At 43.6% G+C, this 16665-nt stretch overlaps 1 protein-coding gene across 1 annotated transcript; it reads left to right on the top strand.

The window, feature by feature from the left end:
- The first annotated feature begins 1128 nt into the window (after positions 1-1128).
- ATP5MJ (ATP synthase membrane subunit j) lies at positions 1129-12721 on the top strand. The gene is made up of 4 exons (XM_089778340.1): positions 1129-1283; positions 9472-9592; positions 11352-11372; positions 12535-12721. Exons 2-4 carry the CDS (start codon positions 9472-9474, stop codon positions 12558-12560), a joined length of 168 nt encoding a protein of 55 aa, XP_089634466.1. The 5' UTR covers positions 1129-1283; the 3' UTR covers positions 12561-12721.
- Positions 12722-16665: the final 3944 nt, after the last annotated feature.

Raw genomic sequence — 16665 nt, forward strand, 5'->3', positions numbered from 1 at the left:
GTGGGCTCTTCCGCAGTCGCACATCAAGCGGACTGTTTGGCTAGGGGCTGAGCGGGTTTCTCTCAGCAGGGACTGCTATAGGGAGTTGGTAATGCTGCTCCTGGCCGGGGAGGGGGGGGGGGGCTATAACAAGTCCAGAAGGCTGCTCTCAGAGGGGCTGCTATAGGGAGTTGAGAAGGCAGCTTGCAGCCACGGACACTAACGTGTACAGTAATTCCTCATTTAACACGTGCCCGCTTAACACGTTTTCTTGATAGCATGAATTTTTTTTTTAGGGAACATTTTTTTAATTACACGACCATCCCCGGAATAACAGGATTTCCCCAGCCAGTCCATTGCCAGCAGCTGTGTGGGGCTTCCCCCTCCTCCCTGCAAAGCAGCAAAAGGTTCACCGCTTGCCGTGCCATTCCCTGCTGACTCCCCCTCACCGGACACCTTGCCCCCTCTCCTCTGCCACTGCTTGCAGGCCAGCGGCGGGGTTTCCCCAGCTGACCCCTCTCCAGCGGCTGCATGGGGCTTCCCCTTCCTCCCTGCAAAGTGGTGGAGGGTTCAACACTCGTCGCGCCAATCCCCGGTGACGCCCCCCTCGCCAGACATAGTGCGGTCCCAGCAAACCCATCACAGATGCATACTCCCAACCCAATCCCCCTCCCCTCTCCTCTCCTTCCCTTCCCCAGAGTCAAACACCTCCCCTACCTGCTGTAACCCAGTCCCCTTTCTCCCCCAACCTTATTTCCTGGTCTCAACAGACACCACTGCTTGAAACACAACCTCCACCTTTTCCATTATTTTCAATGGGAAAATCGACCCCAGGTAACACGTTTTCACTTAACACGATCATTTTCTGAAACATCTCTCTAGTGTTAAATGAGGAATTACTGTATCGAGAGGGCCGCTCCTAGCTGGGGACTCTAAAGGGAGCTGGGAGGCCTGCTCCCAGCAGGGGGCGCTATAGGGTCCCAAGCTGCCTCCTTCCAAGGGCGAGAGAAACGCGGATTCCCATGCAGCGGTTGCCATGAGGGAGGCAGGTCGCTGAGCGGGCTGTTTGTCTCGGGGCGTTGTGGGGAAGGGGCGCTGTCCGGAGACACTACAGCGGGGCCAGCCGGCATGCAGGGGTAGGTGCGCCGCTCTCGCTCCTCTCGGGAGACGTGGGAGAGTCGCTTCCGGAGACGTTCTAGCCTCTCCTCTCGTTGGACGTTCTTTTCCCAGCATACCCCGCGCAGCGGCAGTGGCCGTTGAGTTCTGTGACCTTCGCCAACTGCTCCTGGTTTACCGGCTCCAAGGTGGGTTCGGCCCGGCCTGGCCCGCTCCCGTCCCTGCAGCGCGCGCAGCCGTGGCGTCCCTCAGGGGCTGTAGGAGACAGGCCCTGCGGCTAAGAACACGGGGGCAAGGGGAGCAGAGCAAGCTGGAGTATGGGAAGGAGGCGGGAGCGGCGCAGGAAGGCAGCGGAGGGAGGGCGCGGAGATTCCTCCCTCCCTCCTGAACCTTTTCTTGCAGGGGGTGTTTCCAAGTGCGCTGCTAGGCGCCCTGCAGCCTCGGGGTCCCCTCCGCGATGGCGCAATTTCCCTTTCCAAGGCGGGTGCGTGGGGCGGCAGCACTTGGTGATGGGTGGGTCTCTTGGGTGAGCTCTTTAAGGCAAAGACTTTGCCTGTACGACAGAAACGTTGTTGCTCCCGATGCACTTCTCGAAAGAATAGAGCAGGGCGAGGCAGCTGTACTAGGAACATAGTAACCAGAAGCTGATGTAGAAGATGGGCCAGTACCTTGTAAGATGCCCGGATATCCGCCTCTTAGTAGCTGCTGGGTGCTGGGATTTTTAGTAGGTGTATATAAAGTGGAGATTTCATTTTAGCCTATTGCTAAATGGCTGCAAGACAAATGTGAAGTTGGGCACCTTGCTTTTATTTGGTTGCTAATAAAAAACATTTTGTCTGTATATTTTCCTTCTATCCTTCCCTCCTCCCCCCTTACATCAGAGCCTCTTGTTGCTTTGGTAGGTATATGTGTCTGTTAGTATGTATTTCTTCCTAATCCCTTTTCTACGTAGAAGCAATTTGAAATGTATTAAGTCTAATACATTGCTCTGAATAGCAACAGTGAAAACACAATACTAGTTTTTTTTTTTCATTCTGCTTCATTTGAGGAAAACTATGAAAGGAAATGTATAACAGTTTTCTCTAAAGTCTGGGGAAGACAGTGTGTTGCTCTGTATTCAGAATTTTTCACAACAGTAAAGAATAAATGTCCTTTTAAATTAATGATCATGTATTGACAGTTTGAGTTAGCATAGTATAGCTTTGGAGCCCTTGTAGTGGACCAGGACAACGTTTTGGTTAGCACTGTAAGCAAAGAGGAGAAGAAAGAAAGATGGTCTGTGCTTCATAGCATACATTTTACCTCTATTCCCTTTCTCCCACTCTTTCCACATCCATGTGGCAGTAAGAATCTCCTATTTACTATTAGCAAATAGGTCAGTGGGACCTGAACCTGAAGTCTCTTGCAAACTCTGTCCTTCTTTCTTACAGTTTTGCAGTGTCCTTTGCTGTCCTTTATCCACGTGCAGTTGGTTTAGATGTACTGTGTGTATAATTAATTGCTTTAAGCTTCTCAAGGCAAAAGGTAATGGAAATGAGGTATTCAGAGTGGTGCTCTTACATATACTTCCATGTCTTTTGGAATGATAGGAAGAAGTTATATAATATCTCTAAATTTTTCACAAAATACTTGTAGGCTGCTTGATGCTTGGCTATGTTTCAAAGATCGTGTACTTGGAGTAATAGTGTTAATTTCAGTCCTCTCAGAACTTGTCTGTTTGCCAAATGGTATTTTAGCAGCATTGTTCTGTTTTTCTGAGTAAATACATTTTAATTAAATGAAGCTCAGTAAAACAGCATGGGCATTTGTTGTTCTGGAACATGTTCTTATTCTCTCCCCCTTAACTATTTTAAATGAATCTAGGTAAGACAATTTGCTTTTTCACTTTGGCTTGGGGACAAGGGGATCCTTTTCCCTGTGAAAAGATGGTAGTGACATAAGATAGCTATTAGGTGGCCTGTGCAAAATCTTGGGTCTCAATTTCATTTCCGGTGATAAGTTTATGTTGCAAATACTGCCACAGCATAGAGTGAATTTTCGATACATAAGAACAGCCATTCTGGATCAGACCAAAGGTCCATCTAGCCCAGTATCCTGTCTTCTGGCAGTGGCCAATGCTAGATGCCCCAGAGGGAGTGAACAGAACAGGTAATCAGCAAGCGATCCCGCTTCTGTCATCCATTTCCAGCCTCTGACAGAGGTGAGGGACACCATTCCTACTCGTGTTGGCCAATAGTCATTGATGAACCTAACCTCCATGAATTTATCTAGTTCTTTTTTAAATTCTGTTAAAGTCCTGGTCTTCACAACATCCTCCGGCAAGGAGTTCCACAGATTGAATATGCACTGCATGAAGAAAAACTTCCTTTTGTTTGTTTTAAACCTGCTCCTTATTAATTTCATTTGGTGACCCCTAGTTCTTATTTACAAGTAAATAACTTAACCTTACTCATTTTCTCCATATGGGTCATGATTTTATAGACCTCTTATATCCCCCCTTAGTCTCCTCTTTTCTAAGCTGAAAAGTTCCAGTGTTTTTAATCTCTCTTCATATAGCACCCATTCCAAACCTCTAATCATTTTTGTTGCCCTTTTCTGAACCTTTTCTAATGCCAATATTATCTTTTTTGAGATGAGGTGACCACATCTGTACACAATATTCAAGATGTGGGCATACTATGGTTTTATATAGAAGCAATAAGGTATTATCTGTCTTATTCTGTATATCTTTTTTTTTAATGATTCCCAAAATTCTGTTTGTTTTCTTGACTGCTGCTGCACATAAAGTGGATGTTTTCAGAGACCTATCAGCAGTGACTACAAGATCTCTCTCAAGTGGTTAGCTAAAGTAATCCCCATCTTTTTGTATGTATCATTCGAATTATTTTTCCAATAAACATTATAGGATAGTATAGATAGGATACACAAAGAACAAGTTAAAAATCACTTAGGAAAGTTAGATGTCAGCAAGTCACCAGATCCTGATGAAATGCATCCCAGGATACTCAAGGAGCTGATAGAGGAGGTATCTGAGCCTTTAGCTATGATCTTTGAAAAATCATGGCAGACAGGGGAGATTCCAGAAGACTGGAAAAGGGCAAATATTGTGCCCATCTATAAAAAGGGGAATAAGAACAACCCAGGAAACTATAGACCAGTCAGTTTAACGTCTGTCCCAGGGAAGCTAATGGAGCAGGTAATTAAGGAAATCGTATGCAAACACTTGGAAGGTAATAAAGTGATAGGGAATAGCCAGCATGGGTTTGTGAAGAACAAGTCATGCCAAACTAATCTGATAGCTTTCTTTGATAAGATAACGAGCCTTGTGGATAAGGGAGAAGCGGTGGATGTCATATACCTAGACTTTAGTAAGGCATTTGATACGGTCTCGCATGATATTCTTATTGATAAACTAGGCAAATATAACTTAGATAGGGCCACGATAAGGTGGGTGCATAATTGGCTGGATAACCGTAGTCAGAGAGTTGTTGTTAACGGTGCTAAATCCTGCTGGAAAGGGATAACAAGTGGAGTTCCTCAAGGGTCTGTTTTGGGACCCGTACTGTTCAATATCTTCATCAATGATGTAGATATTGGGATAGAGAGTACGCTTATTAAGTTTGCAGATGATACCAAACTGGGTGGGGTTGCGACTTCTTTGGAGGATAGGGACATAATTCAAAATGACCTTAGCAAGTTAGAGAAATGGTCAGAGGTAAACAGGATGAGGTTTAATAAAGAGAAATGCAAAGTGCTCCACTTAGGAAGGAACAATCAGTTCCATACATACAAGATGGGAAGCGACTGTCTAGGAAGGAGTATGGCAGAAAGGGATCTAGGGGTCATAGTGGACCACAAGTTGAATATGAGTCAACAGTGTGATGCTGTTGCAAAAAAAGCAAATATGATTCTAGGTTGTATCAACAGGTGTGTTGTAAGCAAAACTCGTGAAGTCATTCTGCCGCTCTACTCTGCACTAGTTAGGCCTCAGCTGGAGTACTGTGTCCAGTTCTGGGCGCCACATTTCAAGAAAGATGTGGAGAAATTGGAAAGGGTACAGAGAAGAGCGACAAGAATGATTAAAGGTCTAGAGAACATGACCTATGAAGCCAGGCTTCATGAACTGGGCTTGTTTAGTTTGGAAAAAAGAAGATTAAGGGGGGACATGATAGCGGTTTTCAAATATCTAAAAGGGTGTCACAAGGAGGAAGGAGAAAATTTGTTCCTCTTGGTTTCTGAGGACAGGACAAGGAGTAATGGGCTTAAAGTGCAGCAGGAGAGGTTTAGATTGGACATTAGGAAAAAATTCCTAACTGTCAGGGTGGTCAAATATTGGAATAAATTACCAAGGGAGGTGGTGGAATCTCCCTCTCTGGAGATATTTAAGAACAGGTTAGATAGACATCTGTCAGGGATGGTGTAGATGGAGCTTGGTCCTGCCTTGAGGGCGGGGGGCTGGACTCGATGACCTCTCAAGGTCCCTTCCAGTTCTATGATTCTATGATTACTTTGCATTTATCAATGTTAAAATTCATTTGCCATTTTGTTATCAGTCACCTAGTTTTGTGAGATCCTTTTGAAGCTCTTCAGTCTGCTTTTGTCTTAACTATCTTAAGTAGTTGAGTATCATCTGCAAATTTTGCCACTTCACTGTTTACCAGATCATTTATAAATATGTTGAATAGGACTGGACCTAGTATGGACCTCTGGGGGATGCCACTAGTTACCTCTCTCCATTCTGAAAACTGACCATTTAGTCCTACCCATTGTTTTCTGTCTTCTAACCAGTTATCAATCCATGAGAGGATCTTCCCTCTTATCCCATGCAGCTTACTTCACTTAAGAGCCTTTGGCGAGGAACATTGTCAAAGACTTTCTGGAAATCTAAGTACACTATATCCACTGGATCCCTTGTCCACATGCTTGTTGTCCCCCCTCAAAGAACTCTAGTAGATTAGTAAGACAGAGCTTCCCTTTACAGAGACCATATTGACTTTTCCCCAACAAATCATGTTCATCTATGTGACTGACAAGTCTATTCTTTACTTAGTTTCAACTAATTTGCCTGATACTGAAGTTAGACTTACTGGTCTGTAATTGCAAAGATCACCTCTAGAGCCCTTCTTAAATATTGATGTCGCATTAGCTATTTTCCAGTCATTAGGCACAGAAGATGATTTACAGGATAGATTACAAACCACACACTTACAATTCTACAAACTTACTAATTATTTTAAAATTAATTTGAACAGTTTCCTATAAAACTCAGTATGTTAGTCTTTTCTTTGTTCTAAATGAGTTTGGTCTGAATAAAGGAATAAAATTGATTGGAATTTGTACATAGGTTATATCTGAAGATACTAGGCTGTAAACAAGATACGTTATTAGCAACTATTGTACCTAGTTATGATTACATAGGCTATTAACAGCATCAGATCAAAAGTTCAGGTAACTTTTCTCTTAAATGGTATTGTGCTATCAGAGGAAACAATGAATCACCAACCTTCATCTAATTTGTATGCAACATTTCTGGTGGTTGCAATGAATTGTGAGTGGTCTAAGGATAGGTGGGTATGTGTTAAGAGCTCTTGGTGGTAGGTTACTTGACCCATAATTGATTAGAGCACAGAGTAGGCCCCAACTGGAGTATTGTGTCAAATTCTAGGTGTCACATTTCAGGAAAGATGCCAACAAATTGAAAAAAGTCTAGAGAAGAGCAACAAAAAAAAGTCTAGAAACCATGACTTATGAGGGAATACTGAAAGACTGGGAGAGGATATAATAGTTTTCAAGCACCTAAAAAATATTTGAAAGTGGGGAGGGAGAAAAATTATTCTCCTTTACCTTTGATAGGACAAGAAGCAATGGGCAATTACAGCATGGTAGGTTTAGGATGGACATTAGGGGGAACTTTCTAACTGTCGGGGTGGTTAAACACTGGAATTGGTTGCCTAGTAGGGGTTATGGAATCTCTATCATGGGAGATTTTAAGTGCAGAGATGGGATGGTGAGTGTCAGAGATGTTCTAGATCAGTGGTCCCCAATGTGGTGCCCGTGGGCACCATGGCACCTGCCAGACCATTTATGTGCGCCCGTGGAGCAATCTGGGCTGGCTCCGGCCCCGCCCCCGGGCGTGCGGCAGGTGCCAGCCCCGGGCGCATGGGCAGCCCCTGCCCCGTAGTCACGGCGCGTGCCAGTGCTGGCACCGGGCGCGTGGGGCCTGGGCGGCCCCTGCCCAGGGTCGCAGCGCGTACCGGTGCTGGCCCCGGGTGTGCAGCGCATGCTTGGCCCCACCCCCAGTCACGTGGCCTGTGAGCGGCCCCGCCCCCGTACGTCCAGCGCGTGAGTGGCCCCGCCCCCAGGTGCCCGGCAGCCCCAAAACGTTGGGGACCACTGTTCTAGATTAATGGTTCTCAAACTTTTTGGCCCATGGCTATGCCAACCCTATGTCCTGGATATTCTGAGACGGTCTCAAATTTAAATACTGTGTCCCCATTAAGTAGGAAAATGTCCCAGAGAGCCTTGACAGATCTGGCTAGAAATGGCATTGCCATTTCACTCCCCTCCTGGGACAGCCTCGCAGACACTCATCACTAGCATGACGCAGCAGCAACACATCTCTGCCCCGCCCCCCAGAGTACATAGGCAGTTCCCCAGTGGGCAGCCAGGGCCAATTCCAGTGGTGCATGGTTTCCGGAGCAGATCAGAAGCTAGAAACTGGAGCATTCTCCAAGCTCCAGCATCGTATGTGCCACTTCCCAGCAAGTTCAAGTCACTCAACACTCCACCACCACACAGTCCATCTTCTCCTCCCCACCTTGTTCCCCGTGGGACCATCTCTCTTGTGCAGGGCCCCCGGTCCTGCTGCATCGTGCCTCCTCCTCCATCTCCAGGCGGCACTACAGAGGTCACTGACGGGGGTGGGAGTGCACTGGGTGGGTCTAAGGAAAAACCCAGCGGAGCCACTCCTTGAAGCTGCCTCTTGAGCCCTGATAGGGACCATGTGGAGCCTGGCTCAGGCACTGCGAGGCAGAGCACACTAGGACTTGGCATGTGCACTCCATATGCTGCCACACTCTCTCCCTCCGCCCCTCCCCACCCTGCTGGGGGAATGGCAGCGCACAGAACCACTCACTCTGCTACTCTCCGCAAGCTGGCTCTGGCGGAATAGGGGCTTTCTTCACCTTCCCCTACCCCTCACATGTGAGCAGGAAGCTGGTGCTGCAGCTGTGCAGGCTCCCCACTGCATGTGGGAGGAGGGAGGCTGAGGTCCCACCCTGCTGGGAGAAGGGCAGCACACTGTCCAGAAGCTTTCCTTGCTGCAAGGGGGCATGAAGCCAGGTAAGCATTCCCCCTCATGCCCAAAACCCCACAGTCCCCCCTCTTCCTGCCAAGACCACGCACCCCCAGCTTGCTCTGATACCCTCCCTCCTAGCCAGACACCCAACCCCGAGGCTGCTCCTGCACCCTCTCTCTGTCAAACACCTACCCTCACCCTGCTCCTGTATCTACCATTGCTCTTGAACTCTCCTTCCTGGGCACACACTGCATCCTCCCTTGCTTCTGCTCCCTTCACCTAGCCAGACACTTTACTCCCAGCCTGCTTTTGCACCCTACCTCCCACCCAGACCTCGCAACCTCTTCCCCCTTCTGCACCCCACCTCCCGCCCAGATCCTGCACCCCATCCCTATCCCACTCACTGGCAGTCCTGACCCATACATTGAACCACTCATTTTTGTCCCTACCCTAGAGCCTAAGGGGGATCCATAAAATCTACTAACTCCAGAACACGAGAAAAGTAAATCTGGCCTATGAGAAGCCCTGAACTTCAGTCCTCCTTGTCCCTTCCCCTCGTGCCCTAGGGCTGGAGCTCCAGGAGAGTGAGGTGTCTCAGTTGAGGGTTTGGGGAGTTTTTTTGCTTCTCACCTGTGATCCCCAACTGATTTTTTTTCTGTGGGTCAGTAGCCTCCAACCCAAAAAAGTTTCCCCGTCTCTGCCATAAATAAAGAAAACACCACAGTTTGAAAACCACTGGTCTAGATGGTGCTTGGTCTTGCCATCAGTGCAGGGGACTGGACTTGACCTCTCAAGGTTCCTTCCAGTTATACTATTCTTATTATTCGTTATTATTTTTATTGTGGTAGCACCAAGCAGTCTTTTGCAACATTAATGCTGAATTATCTGGACATGTAATGTTTGAGTTTGGGGATAATTTACCAAATCATTGTACTGCTTTTACCTCTCTTGTTGATGTGTACTCTTAACTTTGATTCTATCTAACACCATTTTTTGGTTTAGCAATAGAGAATTATTTCCCAGGGGTGTGGATATAATAGCAAAATTCATTATAATGACAATTTTTGTATAATTTTCAGATGTTACAGTATTTTACTAGAACATGGCGCAACATGAAGCTATACTACACTACGGTTTACCAGGAAATATGGGTTGGATTGGCCTTAACTACATATGTCTATTACAAAATTTCCTATGGTGGTAAGTTACATTTTTTTCAATCTTAGCTTTAATGTGCTTTTTTTGAAACCCTTGTTGTAAATAAACAGGGCTTGACAAACGGCGGCAAAGCCGCTCACCAGCCCCGCACTGCGCATGTGCAAGAGCCGCATTGCATGTGCGCGCTGTTGGTAAATGGGGCGTGCGACTGAAATTTACTCGCCACAGGCGAGTAGATTCTATAGTTTGTCGAGCCCTCTAAATAAAATTGTTGAATTGTCTGGAAATGCCTAAATATTTATTGAAAATGATCGGCAGTCGCTTTATCACTTCACTAAGGTCAGGACTACACTACAAACGGTTTACTGGGAAAGCTATATCAGCAAACCCCCCTCATGTAGACAATGCTTACTTTTTTTTTTTTTTTTTTTTCGCTTATGTATTTTTACCATTATGATTTATACTGGTTCCCAAAGTGAAATAAACCATACTGGCAAAAGCACTTCTGTACACTTGAATCTATAATAAAGTTTTTGATTATATGGAAATTAGGGATGTTAAAATCTGTTTAATCAAGTAAACATGTACAGCAGTTACACATGGAGGGGAGGTGTACGCAAGTATCGGGCCACCAACCTCCCCACTCCCATACTGCTGTCTTGCTCCCTGGAAATCAGTGTGCATAGGGAGTCAGCTGCCCCTTTTCTCCCCCTGTGCTCCTGCCTCTGAAGCGGCGCTGGGGGTATAGGCGGGTCTCCGTGCATACTGAAAGCCTGCATGTACCCCATGAAGGCCTGCGTGTAATCACACTCAGGCTCATCACTTAACCGTGTACACATTTGGGCTTTCACATCCCTAGTACCTGGTTACATTTTAGGGATGTTAAATATCAGTTAATTGATAGTCGATTGACCTCATGATTTCTTATCTGTTACTCGACTATTCTGTAGTCCCCGGGAGTGGGGCCGGTAGCCAGTGCACTCTGGCCCCACTCCTGAGGAGCCTCTTGCCACTCTGTGCTGCTGCCTCTGTATCTGTATCAGAAGCAGCAGGGCAGAGTAGCAGCAGCCCCTGTCCAGGGGGAGGTTAAGTCAGAATCGATTTAGTCCTGCAAGGTCTTGAATGGCAACTGTCTTGAAGGTTATTATTTTATTTTTTTTTAATAATAGATTTAGTAGTTTGACTCTTTTTTTTAATTCTGAAAACCAATGGAATTTCTGGAGGGTACTAATGAATTTGGTATATCTCGGGCCAGGAGTATTCACTTCTATGAATACTTCTGGCCCAATGCTATGAATACTGTAAGGTCTTTTAACACTTTACTACAGTTATAAAAAAATTACAGTGTACAGGCTGTCTTCACTATAAATCCAAGGTACATTCCAAAAACTTGGACTTACAGCAAAACAACTTAAAGCAGGGAATCTTTTTCCCATGGATGACTTCCATTTTCACAATTTTTTTTGTGTGCAGCTTAAGAGTGGAGAATGAGGGGACTTGCAATGAATCTGTTCCTACAAGCGTCAGTGACTTTAGTGCGGAACGGATGTACGTGAGGGTGACTTATAGCTAGGATGCCCTGTATGCTGATTTTTTTTTTTTTAAGCAGCTTGATTTGATCACTACTTTAACAAAATATATTTTTCAGTATCTTTCACTTTTCAGATCTTGTATATTCCCTGTCGTCATCTCAAATTGTGCTCCAAGTTTGATTACACAGTAGTTTTTCTGCATCTTAAAACTTGAAAGTGAAAAATGTAAAGCTACACTTTGTACAATTCAATTTTTCTTCTGTTTCTAGGTAAAAAAGCAGTGGCAGATAGTAAGTATTTGTGTTATCCAGCAGAGTATTCTATGGCTAGTTTTAACTATGAATAGGATTTAAAGCAAATAGACCCAACATATTAATTTTAAATTAAATTTAGTTTTGTTTTTATATTGTGGATGTTGCAAAATGACCTTAAAGGGAATCTTCAGGTTTTGTTATAGTTCTCTAATATTCTGATGATCTCATTGTCAGAATATTTGCAGTCTGGGTAATGTTTATAAAATGTTGCACTTTCCATTCATGCTTTTTTTGGTATAACAAACTAAATTAATCTCTGGCACAGTACAGTGATGGGAGTTTAGGAGAGTAACTTTTAAAAAAACTTCTATAAAACGGTTAAGCTCATTGAATATACATTTTAGAACAGTGGTTCCCAAACTTTTCGGCATCACGCCCCCCTTTCTGATTTTTGAGAAACCATCACGCCCCCCTCTCCCTCCCAAAAAAAAGCAGCAAAACTTGGGGTGGGATTGACGGGGGGGAGGGGTGTGGCTGGGTTGCCTTGCGCCTCCCCCCGGAATTTCTTCACGACCCCCCCCCCCCCCCGGCCTTTTGGGAACCTATGTTTTAGAATGTTGATAGCTAAAAATGATTAAACTTAAGGTCTATCTGATTAGATTAAAAAAAGTAATTCATTTTAATTTACTTTATTTTTATAAACATTTAGTATGCAATCCTTGAGTTTTTTTAGTATATCATTGCTTGTGACAAAAATGTCAATTTTCTTATTTCTCCTTTACTAATGCAAGTGTCCTATTTCACTTCTGATTACAAAGATTAGACAATTCACTTGTTCCAAATAAAGTACATTTTGTACACAAAAATGTTAACCAACCTTCCAGTTAAAATCAAAATAGCTCCCATTATAGCATACAACGATAACTATTTACCCTACATCAATTTATCCTGAATTTAGAGGTAAGCTCCATGAAATCCCCCATGAAATCATATTTAACAAATAACATTGATAATGTAAATGTTAAAACACTAGACTACACTTCTAGATATATGAAGAATTTTCAAATATTTTGATACAGTTAAGTATGCTTAACTATGAATATTCAAAAAAGTAAATAAATCCATGTATCTGTCCTGAATTATAGACTTAATATATATTACTTTAATTTTTGAACAATATAAATTGTGTTTGTTTCAGAATCCTCTGCTCCTGGCCATCATTAATGGCTCTTTGTTGAAAATGCATTCCATGATTTGTCATCTCTGCTACACATGAAGCAAGCTACCATCATAGAGAAGTTAATTGGACCTCATAAGCATTGTACAGTCTTTCAACTGTATATAATCCACTGTACTAAATAGGAGGAATAAATGTGTTGAGCAGGCAGCATTCTGGAGTGTATTTTTATACTGAATTTTAAGAACATTGTCAACATTTTTTTTTCTCTCTACTGGTTCATAAGCTCATATTTCCATAAAATGTTTCAAAAGAGCACACTGGAGTAAAGAATATATTGCTAAACTAAATATATCCTAGTAGAACAGGATGGAACTTAAAAACAGACACTTTGGTTGAACTTTTGACTTTTGGAGATATTTTGACAATTTTAATATTCAAAATTTTCCATTTCTTTTTAAAATCAGTGATTTTTTATTGCTACTGTGAAACCTCTTGTTAGCTTAGGTATAAGTCAGAATGCAACTTTTTTCAAAAAATACAATTTTAATGTTTTTATAATTCTGCAGGAAAGATTAGACATCAAAAGCTGTACCATTACAAAAATGTCACAGAAAGTGCCCTTGAAATATCTGCATAATTTTTCACCCTTTTTTGCCTCTATTCAAAAGATAACACAAAGTTAATTTGTAGCAACCCAGTTTTGTTCAAAATAGAAAACTTTTACTAGAACTGATCAATTATCGCAGTTAAGACATCATTCTGTTTTTATTAGGAGCAATTGCAAGGTGCTACACTGAACAGGATTACAAAGTGAATACTGTTTCCGTTAAAGAATAATACTTCTTATTTACATCAAATAAGAAATTTGGTTTTTTTCAAGATGTACTCTGTATTATTCTCACTTGTGGATATTATAGGAGTTCGACATTTCTAGAAAAGGGGTGCCATAGGAGTTTCATCTCTCAGCAATGAACATTTGGGACACATTAGATAAGAGAGGTATAGCCATTGACTGCCCCTATACTTCCTGCTAAGCCTCCAAGTCTGAGGGGGTGACTTTCAGAAGAACAAAGAGCAACTAGATGACTGATTCCCATTGGGAATTAATGCAAACTGGGTACCCAACTGCGCTTGTGCCTCTGAGATCACCTCTGGATTACATCAGAATTCTGAGAAAAACGAGAATGTGAGCTGTTAGTGTCAAATTTGTGTATTGCTCAGCTTTGTATTCATTGTATCTTCAAACAAGATGATATATTTTATTTGAATACAAACTTGAATATCTACAAGCATTATAGATGAAATATGCATTTAACTGATTTCTAACATAGAAACCCTAGAACTATAGCCCTCATGATTGTAAAAATGCATTCATTTCATTATGGAAGGTTAAATCAACTTGGTATCAAAGTTGAGACTGCAGGCTGTTTCTGGTAGTTTTGCCAACTAAAATTAACAAAACTCCAGACACTTTATTGCTGTTTTTTTGCTCTCTGGGAAGTAGCAAAACTGACAAGATCCATGCCATTTTCATGTTGATGCTGTTTTAAAAACTGACTAATAGCAGAAGCAGGTACTGTAATTATTCAGTGTATTGGACATGAAAATAGAGTAGGTAAATAGGTAAAGTAGTGAATATCTTTCTCTGTGCTCCTGGTATTTCTTCTTTCCACTCCAGTGCCCTGTCTCACTGTTTCCCACAAGCCATGTGATATGTTTTGAGAGGGATGTGAGGAGGAGGGACCTGATTGCTGAAGGTTTGATATAAGCTGAGTGAGGGACAGGGACCTGAGTTCCCAAGATTCTTGCACTTCTCAGTTCAGGTCTCCCTGGTATGTGTTTTTTGAGGGGGACATAATTGAGAATTTCAGGTGTCTTCGGGGGTCTTACTTTGTACTCATCTCAGCAGTTCAAAATCTTTAATAGGGAGCAAATGGGATAGAAGAGGAGAATGTAAATCCAAGTAACCAGGTATCTACTAGTCTTAGGCTGATTAAGGGAGAAGAGTGCTATCTGCACCATTGTTAAGCGTTTCCATGCCAAACACATGGATTATGCCAGCAGAGGCTTTGTGGTGCAAATGTAGCTAAAGGGTTCATGAGGAAGGTGCCTCATGCACAAATGACTTGCTTGTAAAACTTTCTGGTTCTTGTTTTTGCATAGAGCTGGAGCAAATACATGTAACAGCCTAAAAGATGTTATTGGAGGCCTTCAATCATAGTTACTTTCCAATACTAAAAGTCAGTTTTAAGACCCAATAAGAGGTAAGGATGCTGTTCCGTACATGGAAGTTAGCCACATTTTGTAAACACCATTCTCTAGTGAGCAACTATCCACAATTCTGCCAGAACTGCCGTTGCCAGATACCTTCTCTTTCCCTGCCCCATCGTCCTATTTGGGAAGATGGAGAGAGTTGGTGATAAAGTTGTTTCTGGAGCACAGTTATCAGCTCTGCTTCCCCAGCAGTTGCAGTTGCAGCTGCTTGACAGTACATCAGAAACCATCTGCTGCTGTTCTAATGCCTTAGGCTCTTCTACCTATTTTGGAGGAAAGGAAGAAAGGGCCAATTCAATTGTGGAACTCAACAAGCTCCTCAAGGAGTATTCTTACCCTCGCAACTACCTCTTTTTGCTCTAGATTTCCCCAGCTACTTATTCTGCAGTCTTTCCCTCTATCCCCTTAAATATGCCATTCCTTTGCATATGATTTCAGCATGAACACCCATGCACTGTCTCTGGAGAGAAGAGCTGGTTCTCCCACTCCTTTTTACTTCCTAATGCAGCTGATGCATAATGAAGAAACCTTTGTTTTATAGTCCTACAGCAGTCAGTACTGGGTCTGTCTCTGCCCCCAAAATGCCAAGATGCATGGAGAGGAGCAAATGGGGAAAGAACTAAGAACTGCAAGCAAATCAGGCTCACATTCTCCAAGGTACTTCAGTAACTATCTGCTGCTTTAGGTACCAAAATCCACTGATTAGCTGTGACCTAATACTGTATGCATCAAGTTTGTCAGGTAGCATTTGCAAACCTGCAGAAGTGCTGCTACTACCTCACTGCTTAGAGCCATAGTTCAAGTCAAAGCAAGATCCTCAAACCAGGCAGGGGAGCTATTTTGCCAGTGGGGCCCAATCCTACAGGTATTCTCACAGGCCACCTAACACCTGATACCAATCTAAATGAAGCTGGAGATGGGCCACCTGCAGGTGAGGCAGATTGCAGCACCCTGTGGGACAGCTGGGGTTAGGGCCTCAGTCAGAGCAGGAATTTTAACCTGGGTTCCCCCCTTTCCCCCCCCCTCCCCCCGCCACATCCTAGCTGCAGGCCCAAATTACTATTTTTTTTTAACTATTGTAGGATAGAACTCTACTGCTGGAAGTAGTCCATTTTGTATAAACTATTCAGTGGACCAGAGCAAACTGATTCTATAGCTCACTGACTAGATGTACAGGTAGATGTGGATCCTTGTTCCAAAGCAGACAGAGTAGGGACCCTTGCCGAGTATCCAAACTGAAATATTTTGAAAATTCTCCCATCTATCCCCAGTGAGTAAAAGACCGTCTTGGCTACTAGGAAATGGGCTCTCTGAGCATCTGAATAGGCTTAGGTGCTTTATTCCAGGACAGTTGGTGGATGCCAAGTGGATGAAGCTGCCTCTCTCTCTCTCTCTCATCTCCCTTCCCCTTTCTGCTGCATTTCACACCTGACTTGTTTAGATGGCTCCCTCCTCAGCTTGCTGCCTTCTGAGAATCTCTTCCTTAGGTGTCTTCCTCTCCTTATGCCTTATACTAGGAGTCTGAGCACATAATTTAGCCCTGAGGATCTCAGGAGGAATTGTATCAGAGTTGTACAGTGCAGAGTGGACTAATGACTAGGACCTGGGGACTAGAACTCTGAGGACCTAGATCTCCACTCCAGATTACAGTCCTTCAGCTCCCACTTCCTTTTCCTCATCTCCCATTAATGCATATTAAGCTCTATTGAGGAGCTGAGGGGGAAAGTAGCTGCAGAAGTGTCAAGAGTACAGGTTGGGCCCAGACCACATTCCTACTGCAGAGGAACTAGATCTGAGTTACCTCAGAAGTTGTACTGGCATGTAGGCTCCGGAGACAGCTTTATCAACAAGTCTCACTTCTGCCTCATCCTAGCT

The sequence above is a fragment of the Pelodiscus sinensis genome, chromosome 5, assembly GCF_052426305.1.
Source record: "Pelodiscus sinensis isolate ZL-2025 chromosome 5, ASM5242630v1, whole genome shotgun sequence".
NCBI classification, from domain to species: Eukaryota; Metazoa; Chordata; order Testudines; family Trionychidae; genus Pelodiscus; species Pelodiscus sinensis.

Coding starts and splice junctions, on each gene's coding strand:
- ATP5MJ (XM_089778340.1), top strand. CDS start 9,472: ATGTTACAGTATTTTACTAGAACATGGCGCAACATGAAGCTATACTAC. Junction 9,593..11,351: donor TTACAAAATTTCCTATGGTG/GTAAGTTACATT, acceptor TTCTGTTTCTAG/GTAAAAAAGCAGTGGCAGAT. Junction 11,373..12,534: donor TAAAAAAGCAGTGGCAGATA/GTAAGTATTTGT, acceptor TGTTTGTTTCAG/AATCCTCTGCTCCTGGCCAT.